This window comes from Zonotrichia albicollis, chromosome 23 (assembly GCF_047830755.1).
Source record: "Zonotrichia albicollis isolate bZonAlb1 chromosome 23, bZonAlb1.hap1, whole genome shotgun sequence".
Classification (NCBI taxonomy): Eukaryota; Metazoa; Chordata; class Aves; order Passeriformes; family Passerellidae; genus Zonotrichia; species Zonotrichia albicollis.
The window spans coordinates 2911914-2925000 of NC_133841.1; the positions used below are offsets into that span (position 1 = coordinate 2911914).

A 13087-nucleotide genomic window follows, 5' to 3' on the forward strand; every position below is an offset into this window, starting at 1 on the left:
GTCACAGGACGCATTCCTGGGGCAGGAGGGGACATGTGAGCTGCAGGGACAGGCCGGCTGCGTCATCCCCTGCTCCCACGCCCGCGGCCGGGGCGGCCCAGCTCCAAGCTGAAACTTGTCTGACACTAATTACAGGGGAGATGAGGACTTCAGAGGATTTACATTCCTGTTGGGCCACGCCTGGGAAAGAACTTTCACCATCAGCCAGTTCCTGAGAAATAGCTTTCCACCTGCGTGGCCCAGCCACAGCCCTGCCCAGGGAGCCCAGTGGGACTGGGGGGCTCCTGCCAGCCCCATTTTGGCTCTGTCTCTCTGCAGAGAGCCCCAAACCCTCTCCTGCGGTCCCCAGAGCTCCTGCAGGACGGGAAGCTGGTGCCTTCTTTCCCAGTGTGGGGTCGGTGCAGCTCAGTGCCCAGCATGGCTGGGGTCTGATCACCCTTGCCTTGGGATCAGAGTGGATGGTTGTGCTGACTGGAAGCTGGGGATGGAGGGAGGATTGCATCAGTGTCCCCAAGAGATTGGAGCCACATGGGTGGCCAGTCAGGCACTTCAATTGGAGCCTTGTCACCCTTCACCTTTGCTTTGGCTAAGGACAGCTCCCCAGTGACTGCCTGGGACCCAGGGCATTGTGAGGAACTGGGGGACTCGGGACACATGAGACTCACTGGGTGAGGGGCCATATCTGCTCAGGGCACTTCTGTCGCCCCCAGCCACACACACCCTTCCCAAATTACAGACAGGGCTGGACCCCCTGAGCCCCTTGGACACATTCTGCTCATCCCAGATGTTTAACCAGCTGGGAAAGTCCTGAGATCCCCCATTCCTGAGCCTCTCCCTGTTACCCATGAACATGGAGACACACAGGCAGCCAGTTCCTGAACCAGCTTTGCCACAGCCTCCTCCTCCACCCCCTCTGTGTTTCCCACCCTGTGCTGGTGACCCCCTGTGTGATCCTGGGGGGCTGGAACTGCTCTCCTGGCCCTGTCCCAGCTGTGCTGCAGAGGCTGTGGCAGGGCTGTGACCACTGCAGCTCTGTGCCTGGTGTCATGGCTCATTGGCAGCACCAGGGACACAGGTGAGCCCAGCCAGGCCCGTGTGGCACAGGGCACAGTGTGGCACAGGGCACAGTGTGGCATTGCCATGCTTCATGTCCTGGGCCAGGGAGTCCCATGGCCAGGGCTGTCCCACATTCCCACCGTGGTCCCTGCCTGGGTCCCCTCCCCGTGTCCCTGGCACTGCTGACAGGGCACTGCCACACCAGCCCTGTGGGGGTTCAGGGCACTGTTTTTGCAGGGTCCCAAGGCTCTCAGCAAGGCAAGAGGGGCCATTTCAGCCTCCAGCACATCCCAGGAGCTGCTGGGAACTGGCGGCGTCAGCACCGCACCGAGTCCAAAGTGTTTTGCAAGCAGAAGGGCGCGGGTGGTTTCCTTATTTGGCACACCTGGCTGGGGCACACCTGGCTGGGCACACCTGGCTGCGGGCACCGCCTGGCAGCGCCAGCGAGGGCGGCGGCGCTGACGCGGGGATGGGAACAGGGCAGGACCCGCCTCGTTAATCACAGCCCAGCGCCGGGCGTGGGGACAAGCTGGGACGCGGCCCCGGCTGCCAAAACAACGCCGGGGACACAAAACAACGCCTGGAGCTCAGCCAGCACCCCCAGCCCGGGGGGCTCCTGCCCTGGGCCCTGTGCTGGGGTCCTGGCAGGATCAGGGAGAGCCCCTGGGCAGGGGAGGCTGTGCTGGGGAGTTTATTCCTGGATCAGGAGTGAAGGAGAAAGGATAAATGCAATCAGAGTCTGCCCTGGAGCAGGGGGACAGCTGGGGAACCAGGCAGTGTCCACTTGTGATCTCAGCCCTACAGGGTTTGAGAGCCTGGCCCAGCCTGGCCCAGCCTGCTGTAGGGTTGGGAGGTTCAGGGCCAGTATTAGCCACACAGCTTCAGGGTCAATATTAGCCCTGGCACCCCAATCTTGACCTTCCCTGTGCCCCCAAAATCCATTTGATCTGCCAGCCCTTCCTGCCCCATGCCAGTCCAGCCTGTGGCTCTGCCTGTGGCAGGAGCAGGGTTGAGCCTGTGGCACCAGCACAGCAGAACCTGGAGCAGCTGCAAGGCTCCATCTTGACCTGGTTTTCCCAGGAAGCTCCATGCCAGGGGCTGAGTGCAGTGGCCACAAACACAGCAGCTGAGCAGCGCTGTTCCATGGAAATGCCTCTGCTTGGGGTCCCTGCCAGTTCATAACCAAAAGAAGGGGCTGTCACCGAGTGGTTGCTGGGGTTTCCCTGTCCCCCTGCCAGGCTGGCACTTGCGGGTCACAGAGATAAGGTGACCAGACAGCTCTGGGGTAAACTCACTGCTGCTGCACCTTCGGGGTGCCAGGGGAGCCCCAGGAGTGTGCACAGGCACGGGGGGCCAGGCACAGCATGGCAGCAAACAGAGCTGTGTCTGCTGAGTCCCCTCGAGTGTCCCCTGCCACTGCAACCTGTGCCAGCCTGTCCCAGTGCCAGTCTGGGCTTTGGGACTGAGGCCACAGGGACCCCAGAGTGTGGCCATCCCACCCCCCATTCCCAGCTCCCGACCTGGCAAGGGAGTGCCACGGCCGGGTGTTTTGTAAGAGGCAAATCCCTGCGGTGCCAGCATCGTGCCGGGGCTGGCAGCAGGGCAGGGCTGCGGCTGGCAGCGAGGCAAGGAGCAGTGTTTGGCCCTGAGGGGTTGGTGTGGGCGGGGATGGGATGAGTGTGCGTGCCCCGGGGCAGGGAAGGGGCCGGGCTGGGGATGGGTGAGCTCACACCCGCACGGTTTTGCCTCGTAAGTGAAATCCGAACTGGAGCAGGGCAGGTGCTGACCAAGGTGTTTGGCCTGACCTGCCCCTCTCCGTGCTCGAGTCAGCAGAGTGGGGCCAGCTCTGCCCTGTGCTCATCATTCCTGCTGCTGTCACCCCAAAAACCTCCTGGCCAGAGCTGGCTTCAGCCTGGTGCCCATCCTGGTGTCCATCCTGGTGTCCATCCTCTGTCCCACCAGGGCAGGATCAAGCACCTCAGCTGCTTGGCAGCCAGCTGGTTCCTCCTGTGAGGGGCACAGGGGCAGGGCACAGTGCCAGGGAGGGCAGGGGCTGCTCCTCTCATGGTCTCACAGCCCCAGGCACAGAGAGCTGCTCACAAAGGTCTGTCCCCTCTGCCCTTGCTGTGCCAGCACAGGAGACTCTGCTGTGATCCCCACTGTGCCAGGCAGCCTTGGCAGCACGGGGTGGGTTGCCAGGGCACCTGGGAGGAGGGTGTCCCAGTGCTTCCCAGTGCATTCAGGTTGTTCCCATTGCTGGGCACTCACCATGGCAGGAAAGGGCCCAGTGCAGCCATTGCCAATGCTGGTGCTGGTGATGAGCTGGCACATGCCAGGAGCCCAGCTCAGGAGGGCCCTGCCTGGCACACAAGGTTCCAGCAAAGGTTCAGCCCAGGGTCTCTCCATGGCCCAAATTCTCTCCCTGGCATGGAGCAGGGAATTCCCTCCAGATTAGAGGGGACCTGCCTGACACAGACAGAGTGGAAGGGCAAGAGGAAAGCAGGGGCAGCAGGGCAGGACAGCCCTGCCCAGATGGATCATGGAATCATGGAATCCCAGAGGGGTTTTGGTTGGAAGGCAAGCTCATCCACTTCCACCCCTTGCCATGGGCAGGGACACCTTCCTCAAGGTGAGGTTGCTCTAAGGGCCCATTCAACCTGGCCTTGAACATTTCCAAGGATGGGGCATTGGGAATGGGTGGAGCAGGGCTGGAGCCATGCAGGGCAGCAGTGGGAGATCAGTTCTGTCTCCACTGGACCCCTGTCCCAGTCTGCTCCTTGGCTGTGCTGGCCAGCAAGGGAGCTGTGGGAGCTGAGCCTGGTACCTCTACCCCTTTCTGTGTGCCATGGCCCAGCTGTGACAAGCTGCAGCAAGGCAGGAGGTGCCTGGCAAGTGCAAACAGGCTGTGTGGGGCTGCCAGCAGAGCTGCTGTGCAGGGATGGTCCCTGCTCCCAGCACAGCCCCGTGCCGAGGCTCTGAGTCAGCCCTGGCTCCGCCTGGTGCCAACAGCTCCTGAATCCATCAGGAGAGGGAATGGAAATCCTGTCATGGCTGTGCCTGTCCCTCTCCCAGCTGCTCAAGGTGCCCTCAGTGCCTGGTCTGGGCCCTCCCACTGCAGAAAACCCTCTGGACCTGTCACTGGGCAGGGGCCAATGCTCTCCAGTGGTTCTGAGGGTGTCTGATGGTGAACAGAGCTGCTGCCCTGAGCTGCTCCCACCCTCCCTGTTCCCATTTCAGCTTTGCTCCAGGCTGATGCCAAGGCCCCAGCTTTTGGACCCCAGTGACCCCCACAAGGTGATGTTTATTTGATACAACACTGGGATGTGAGCACAGGGCATCGAGCCTGGCCAGGGGGATCCCCATGGGTGGAGGAGAGAGCCCATGGGAATGACCCAGGAACTGACAGGGGGAAATCTGTGATGGTGTTCACAGGGGTCTGAGGATGAGGGAAGAGATGAGGATGTTTCAGAAGGCTTGAGTTATTATTTTATGATATATATTATATTCAAACTGTACTAAAAGAATAGAAGAAAGGATTTCATCAGAAGGCTGGCTAAGCTAAGAATAGAATAAGAAGGAATGATAACAAAAGCTTGTGGCTCGGACAGAGAGTCTGAGCCAGCTGACTGTGATTGGCCATTAATTAGAAACAACCACATGAGACCAATCACAGATGCACCTGTTGCATTCCACAGCAGCAGATAACCATTGTTTGCATTTTGTTCCTGAGGCCTCTCAGCTTCTCAGGAGGAAAAATCCTAAGGAAAGGATTTTTCAGAAAATGTGTCTGTGACAGAAACCCACGGCATCTCCAAGATCCTGGAGAAGCTCCCTGGGAGAATTCCCCAGCCCCGGCATGGAGGACAGAGCCGAGCCGGCTCCCTGCCCGCTCACCTGCCCCAGGTGCGCTCCTGCTCACCCGCAGCAGCAGCACGGGAGGCTCAGCCTGTGCTTGGAGCTCTCCTGGCACCTCGCGGAGAGCAGCGGTGTCACAGCACGCAGGGAGGGAGGGAGGGACCTGCCGGGGGAAGCGGGAGGGTGAATAAATTCCCTTAAACGCAGTGGCTGTGACACACCCGGGGCCACCTCGGTGCCCGGACTGGGTTGGCAGGGATCACGATGTGCCGGCCCTTGCTGTCCCTCTGATGTGTCACAGCACACGCAGCGCCTCCATCCCGAGCATCCCACTCTGAGCATCCCCTACTGTGGGTGGGAACAGCCAGTTCAACACCCCGGGGCCTGCAAATCTGGGCTGGGAACCCAGGAATAGCTCTGTAAAGAAAGGGAATCCGGGACTTGATCAGGGAATCCCTGCACTGCCTCTGGCCCCGTGACAGCCGGGCTCACCCTGCTGCTCTTTCCAGGAGCAGCTTAATCACCAGCGCTGATTAATGGGATCAAATATCCCTCAAACATCCAGCTCATCCCGAATCCCCGTCCTGCAGTCACACAGAGGCTGCAGGGAGGATGTTGGAGGAGAAAAGCTGGTTTCTAGGAATGTCCCAACCCGGAGGGCATTGCTGGGCTGCGGGAGAAGCAGTAAAGCCCAATGCCAGGATGATTCCTTCATTCTGCTGCACCCCCCAGCAGGGCTGAGGGTGGCACCAAGAGCCCCAACCTCAGAGCAGAGGGTGAAATGGCCCTGCAGGACCCAACAGGGAGAGATTCCTGCTGGAAGCACAGGCTGCTCACCCAGCAAGAGCCTCAGGAGCCCCAGGGCTGCTGCTGCAGGACCCCCACACACAGCCCTGAGCTGCATCTCCCTGGGTCTGCACACACACAGGGGTACCAGGGAGCTTCAGATCCCCAGGACTGGCAGGGGCACTGCTGCTAGATAGACCCTGCCTGTAGGAATGTGCCCCTTGTTGATGGAGTGACAAAATTATCCTTTGTCCCCTTAAATAGGAAATATTTTTCCCCTGCCTGAAGTTTCTCTCCTCAATTAGGTGAGAAGGCATCTCATAGGACCCTGAGGGACTTCACCTCAAATTTAAGGATAGCTAATTGGGCAGGAGCCAAAAAGGCCTGCCTGAGCAATTTACTAGAAAAAGAAGAGAAGAAAGGAACTAATGGTTTTTGCGAGGTGTTTTATCAGGGGCAAGGACCTTTTGTACCTGGCTTGGTTTTCCTCTGTAAAGAGTTTGTTATTTTGCCTTTTATTAAAACCCTTTTGTTTCCAACACTACCACAGAAGCCACCCTGCTGATTTTATGCCCCTTTTAAGGTAGCTGAGCTATCTTGGGTGTGAAATAAATCTCCAAGAGCTTATGAGACCTGGCTCGAAGGGACTCCTATTTCACCTGCCCTCACCACCAGGACGTTTCTTTGCTGCCAAGGAGCACAAAGGTGCCCAGGAGCATCCTCAGATGCCTTCAGTGGGCAGTGACAGCACAGGTGTCACAAGACACAGGTGCCACAGCACACAGGTGTCACAGCACACAGGTGTGTCAGGACACAGGTGTTACAGGACACAGGTGGCTCTGGGCTCCCTCTGCTCCTCCTGCTGCCCCTGAGCAGCCTCTGGCAGCTCCCCTGGCCCGGCCCCGGCCCCCGCACAGGGATTGGGGTGCCTGGGGGACAGGCTGGGCTGTCTGCCAGCGCTGGGTACCAGGAGACAGCAGCAGCTTGGAGCTCCCGTGGAGCTGCCCCTGCAGGAGAACGGCATTGCCACCTCGTGGGGAGCCGGGAGCGGCACCAGGTCGGGAGGAGCAGGCAAAGATGGGCAGGAGGTGCAGGGGCTCAGCCCAAGGCACTCATGGCTGCAGGTGCCAGCTCTGAATCCTGCTCACAGCAAAAATCCGATGTTAACACTTCCCTGAGCTCAGCAGGGATGGGTCTGACACACACTCGTCTCTTCTGGCGTTCACCAAAGGCTCTGAGGGCTCAGTGGTGAGGACACAGTCAGGATGCGTTGTGTGGATGTGCAAATCAGAAGTGACACTGATAAATCGACCCTCTGGGGGGCCAGAGCTGATCTCAGACTGATGGTTCTGCTCGGGTGTTTGGTGTTGAAGAGCAGCCCTTGGAGTTGGAAATGTCTCCAGCAGAAAGATGGAGTGCAAAGCTCTCATTGCTTCTCCTGTCTGGCTACTCCACCGTGTGGCTGCTGGAGACAGCTCCTGCTCTGGGAGAGGAGGAAAATCTGATCAGAAATAGAGGAGAGAGAAGAACCATCTGCTTGTTCATGGCGGTCATGGAGCAAATTCATATTCTTGGGAAAATTTCAGCCAGTTCTCCAGCTGATGTGTCACAAACAGAAGAGACAGATGCTCCAGGAACACCAGGGAGACACAAACACAGCAACACAAACAATTCCCTCTGCCCGGTGCAAGAGAAATCATTTGCCTTTATCTCAAATAACCCCCCGAGGATGATGCAACACCCTCGTGGTGTGTGCCAGAGCTGCAGATGGCAGCACAGCCAGCTGCCAATAACCTGTCAAACCCACAGGGATGGCTCCAGAGCACCCACACAGGGAGCTGGGGCTGCAGGGGACCCAGAGGGAGCTCCAGACACAGATCCAGATCAGCCCAGCATGCCCAGGGTGATGCTCCTGCTCCATGAGCTGCTCTGACCCACTCCCAGAGGACAGCTCAGGCTCTGGCTGGATTTTTGCCTTTTGAGCCCATTAATTGTCAGAGATTTGCTGTGGGGGATTTTTAGTGCCTGGATTTAGGATGTGATGTTGCTGTGGCAGCAGCCCCCGTGCAGAGACTCACCCTCCAGTTTGGGGGTTATCCACTGGGAGAGCCATGGAAGGGATGTGTTTAACAGCTCATTCCCAGCTCTGGGAGCCAGGATGCAGGCCCTAAAATCAGGAATCAGGACAGGATTAAATCCATGGAAGGGCTGTGGCTTTAATCAGGAGTCAGGAACAGGATTAAAGGCATGAAGGGCCGTGTTTAGCAGCTCATTCCCAACTCTTCAAGCCAGGCTGCAGGCCCTAAAATCAGGAGTCAGAACAGGATTAAAGCTGAGATCAGCAGCTCCCCCTGACCCTGGTTTGGCCTCTTTGGGCTCACTGCCCTCCTGGCCCCCAAGAACAGGGAGTGCCCCTTCCCAGCACCATGACTGGGATGTGACTGGGTTTACTGGGATGTGACTGGATTTACTGGGATGTGCTGACCCAGCCAGGCCTTTGGGACACCCCAGGAGCCAGGGTGGGATCCTGGGTCAGAGCTCAGCACAGGCAGCAGGAGAAGCTGAGCCAAAATCAGAGCTCAGCGTGGTGACCAAGCAGCGCCAGGCTCAGCAAGGCCAAGCCAGGCCAGGAGAGCCACCCTGGGCCAGGGACAGCCGTGCCATCCCCAGGATGGGGCCGGGGATTGATGTGTGAAAAATGTCAATCACTTGTTTTTAGAATTTTTAAACTTTAATGGTAATAAAGTGGTTATAAAATAGGAATTTGAGTAATAAAAATTTGGACAATTAGGGTCTAGGACAATATGAAACAATAAGAACAAAGAGTTATGGATGGTCTGGGTACCTTTTACAGGGCAAAATAAGCCCAAAAAAGGACCCACGTTAACAGAGGATTAACCCTTAAAAGCAACAGCCTGTTGCATATTCATACACCTCATCCATGATGCATAAATTCCATTCAAACACAGGATTCTGTCTGGGCAGTATCGAGTTCTTCCTCTTAATCCTAAAATGTCTTCAGGGCTGAGCAAGGTGAGAAAAACTCGATAATGGAGCAATAAATTCTTTTCCTCTGAAAGAGTCAGGTGTCCTGTGGCAGCTATCTTGCTATGAGTCCTCTCTTTAAAAAAGCATCTTACATAGCATAGTTTTTGTTTTAACATCCTAAACCTGTATTTAACACACTACTTAAGAAAAATAATACAGCATCACTTTCAACCGTAACACATCTAATATTTTAATATTTGCGAAAAGCCAATCATAAAATACGCATTTTTCACACATGGAAGTTCGGGGGTCCTAGAGAGGTTTTGGGGGACATAACAGGGGTGTTTGGCGGCGGGTTGGAGGATCCCAATAAAATCTGCGAGGGCAGGAGGGGATTTGAGGCCCCGTGAGGGTTTCGGGCCGCACCGCGTCCTTTGGAGGGGAGGCCCGAGGGAACCTGGAGGTGTTTGAGCGCTCCCGGAGAAAGTTCTGTGGTTCATGGGGGTATTTTGTGGCTCTCGGGGAGGATTCTGGGGTTCCCGGGAGGATTTTGGGGCACGCGGGGGTCTCGGGGCCGACCCTGAGGGGGCTCGGGGGGTCCCGGCCCGGCCCAGGAACGCACTGCGCACGCGCCGCCCCGCGCGCTGCCGGGCCCTCCCCCCGCGCATGCGCCCCGCTCCCCCCGCGCCAGCCAGGGCGCGGCCGCGTTCGCCCGATGCGTCCTGACGCCCCTGCGCGGCGACCAATCACCGGCCTCGTTGCCCGTGCGTGATGGCGTCACGGAGGGGCGGTATATAAGCCGTCGGCGGCAGTCCCGCCCCCCTGACACTGCCTCGAGCCGCCGCCGCGAGAGCATCCTCCGCCCAGAGCCGCTCCCGCCGCCAGAGCCGCCCCCGCCGCAGCCGCCGCCGCCTCCGCCGAGGGAAGGGAAGCGTATCGTATGTCCGCTATCCAGAACCTCCAGCCCTTCGGTGAGGCCCTTTGTGCGGTGGGGCCGGGGGAGCGCGCGGGCCCCGCCCCGGCCCCGCCCCGTGGCGCAGTTGCTATTCCGGGCCCGGTTGCGTCAGCCGCGGGGGGGGGCGGGGGCGGAGCCCAAGCCTGACGGGCGGGCGCGGCGTCCAATAGGGTGGGGGCGTGGGTGGGATCTACGCGTGACTGGCAGGTGCTCGGGGGCGGGGTCGGGGTATGACGGGCGGGCGCGGCGGCCAATAGGGCGGGATCTTTGCGTGATGGGCGGGTGAGGCGGCCAGTGGGGTGGCGTTGGGGCGGGGCCTGACGGCTCTCCCCGCAGACCCCTTTGCGGATGCAAGTAAGGGTGATGACCTGCTCCCGGCCGGCACTGAGGACTACATCCATATAAGGATCCAGCAGCGAAACGGCAGGAAGACCCTCACCACAGTCCAGGGCATCGCGGATGACTACGATAAAAAGAAACTGGTGAAGGCCTTCAAGAAGGTCGGGCTTGGGGGCTCGGGGGTGGGGCAGCGGCCACGCCCAGCAGGGATGTTGGTGGTGTTAATGAGGATTTTTTTGTCTCTGCTGCAGAAATTTGCCTGCAATGGTACTGTAATTGAGCACCCCGAGTATGGAGAAGTGATTCAGTTGCAGGGTGACCAGCGCAAGAACATCTGCCAGTTCCTTGTGGAGGTAGGACAGCTTCTGTAGGAATGTGCCCCCTGTTGATGGAGTGACAAAACTATCCTTTGTCTCCTTAAAATGGTGATAAGTCCCGGAGTTTCTCTCCTTAATTAGGTGAACAGACATCTCATAGGACCTGAGGGACTTCACCTCAGACTTAAGGATAGCTAATTTGGACAGGAGCCGAAAAGTCCCACCTGAGCAATTTACTAGAAAAAAAATGAGAAGAAAGAAACTAAAAAACTAGTTGCTTTGGTGAGGTGTTTTTCCAGGAGCAAAAACCTCTTCTCTGGCTTGGTTTTTCTCTGTAAAGAGTTTAGTTATTTTGCCTCTTATTAAAACCTTTTTGTTTCCAACACTACCACAGAAGCCACCCTGCTGATTTTATGCCCCTTTTAAGGTAGCTGAGCTATCTTGGGTGTGAAATAAATCTCCAAGAGCTTATAAGACCTATATTTCACTACCTAAAATAGGCACAGATCTGTTAAATGCCCACAGATCCCAGAGTGTGAGCAGTGTTTGGATGCACAGAGGCATCACACCACACTGAATTTGTTTTCTGTCTTGCAGATTGGACTGGCTAAAGACGACCAGCTGAAAGTCCACGGGTTTTAAGTGCCTGTGGGCCGCTGGAGCTTTATGCAAGAAGATATCCTTACCATGAAATTCCCACCTGTCCCTTGTCATAAGTTTAAAAGCAGCCGGTTTGTGTAATGTAACGATCTTGGGTCCACTGTTGAGTCTGGACTGTTGTAATTGGTGATGTAATAAACTGACACGAGCCCATGCTATCTCGTCTGGCTGTCCCTCATTTCCCAGAGCTAACCTAGGGGCTGGCACCATCCAGCCTGAAGCCACAAGCTCCAGCTAAGCCCAGGGACTCGGCCTGTGCTGATGGCTCCTCAGTCCAGCTGTGCTCCCATCCTGGCCTGCCCGGTGCCACCTGCTCCCTCTGGGCAGTGCTGGCTCCTGGAGGCACAGGAGTGACACCAGAGTGACCTGGAGGCGCCATGGCAGCAGCTCAGGTGTGGGTACCTGTGAGCCCTGAGGTGCCAGGTACTGTCCCATGGGTTAAACTCATGACAAGGACTAACAGCCGGATAACATCCCTGGAGCTGCAGAGCTCACACCCTGTGCAGTAACACGGCTTTGGTTTCGTTTCTAATGTTTTATTGTAATGTATTTAAAGTTATTTAAATAAAATTGGTTTTCAAAAGCCTGTGTGTGGTGGGTTCCATCGCTCCCAGGGGCCAAAGCACCTTCTCCTCTGGTGGGGTTCCCTGCCCTGGGGGGCCTGGGGGTTATCCCCCACTGCAGGAACAGGAGTTCCCTTGGTGCTGTGTGCTGCTCCTGCTGGGAGCCCAGGGGTGGGTGGGTGCTGAGTCATTCCCTCGTTGTGTTCCTGGTAGTCCCGTGGGCAGGGTCAGCGCTTCTGCTTCCCAGAAACTGCTCTGAGGAGGAGGAGGCGGCGCTGCCACCTGGGTCAGGCTCTGCCAAAGGTCAGGGGCTCAGTGCTGTCTCTATTTTGTGAGCTCAAGCTCAACGAGCAAGAATGGAATGTGGGTGAGAGTCCCTGGCTGAGGGCAGTGATGGTTCTGGGGACTGGCAGGTGCCTCTGGCACAGGAGCAGTGTGAAGTGCACTGAAATGCTGAATTTCAAACCTGGGTTTCTCTGCCATTGCCCCCAGCCCATCTGCCCTTCAGCAGGGAGGGCTGGGGTGTCCTCCCACCCTGCTCACTCCTGCAGCCCCCCAGAGCAGGGCCTGGCCCTTCATCCCCTGCCACAATGTCCCCATCTTCCGTGGGTGCTCAGAGCACTGAGCTCACTGCCACCTTCCTGGGAGACTTTGATCTTGGAAACAGAATTGCTGCAATTACGTAAAGCAGCTGTGAGTGCACCGAGGGTGACCTCCAGCCCTGCCTGTACCTGAGAGTGCCCTCCAGCCTTGCCCATGCCTTGCAGTGACCTCCAGCCCTGCCTGTACCTCAGTGCCCTCCAGCCCTGCCCATCCTTTGGTGACCTGCCCTATTCATCCTTCCTGAAAGTGCCCTCCAGCCCTGCCTGTACCTGAGAGTGCCCTCCAGCCCTGGCCATGCCTTGCAGTGACCTCCAGCCCTGCCTGGACCTCAGTGTGACCTGTACCTCCAGCCCTGGCCCTGCCTCAGGAGAGAGAGGTGACCAGCCCTGCACATCATGAGCAGTGCTGGCAGCACCAAGGGCAGCATCCGAACCAGGTTGTGCTTTTGTGCCCGCAGCCTCACCCAGCCCAATCTATGCTGCTGCTGTGCCAAGAATTCCCTTGCCCCTCGTGTGTCAGAGCATGTCCAGCCTGGATTTCTCCCCAGTGGACTTGGCAACAGATTTGGCCACTGCCAGGACAGCTGGCCCCAGGGGCGAGGGGAGCTTGGTCCATCCTCAGCTCAGCCTTGGAGCAGGGTCCAGCCCCGATGCCCACAGGCCTGGTAACAAACCTGCGTCAGGGTGATGCCATGAGTCACCGTGTCCCCATCACCCTGACGGCTCATTGGGTCCAGATTGAGCCATTAAAAGGCAGAAATTGGAAAACAATTTGTTTGTTCCTTGTGCAAGGTGCTGGTTGGAGCGAGCGATCGATGGCTGAGGGGTGCTGGGTGCTGCTGCCTCCCTCCATCCAAAGCCCATTTGTTTTTGGGGTGTTTGAGGAGCTGACACAGCTCCTTGGGGACAGGGGACAGTGACGTGCCCCAGCCCAGGATGTCACTCCCAGGGTTTATTGAAGGAGGG

The 13087-nt window shown here is 57.7% G+C and overlaps 1 protein-coding gene across 1 annotated transcript; it reads left to right on the plus strand.

Moving 5' to 3' along the window:
• Nucleotides 1–9483: 9483 nt before the first annotated feature.
• EIF1 (eukaryotic translation initiation factor 1) lies at nt 9484–11114 on the plus strand. The gene is made up of 4 exons (XM_074557532.1): nt 9484–9656; nt 9977–10140; nt 10231–10332; nt 10894–11114. Exons 1-4 carry the CDS (start codon nt 9626–9628, stop codon nt 10936–10938), a joined length of 342 nt encoding a protein of 113 aa, XP_074413633.1. The 5' UTR covers nt 9484–9625; the 3' UTR covers nt 10939–11114.
• Nucleotides 11115–13087: the final 1973 nt, after the last annotated feature.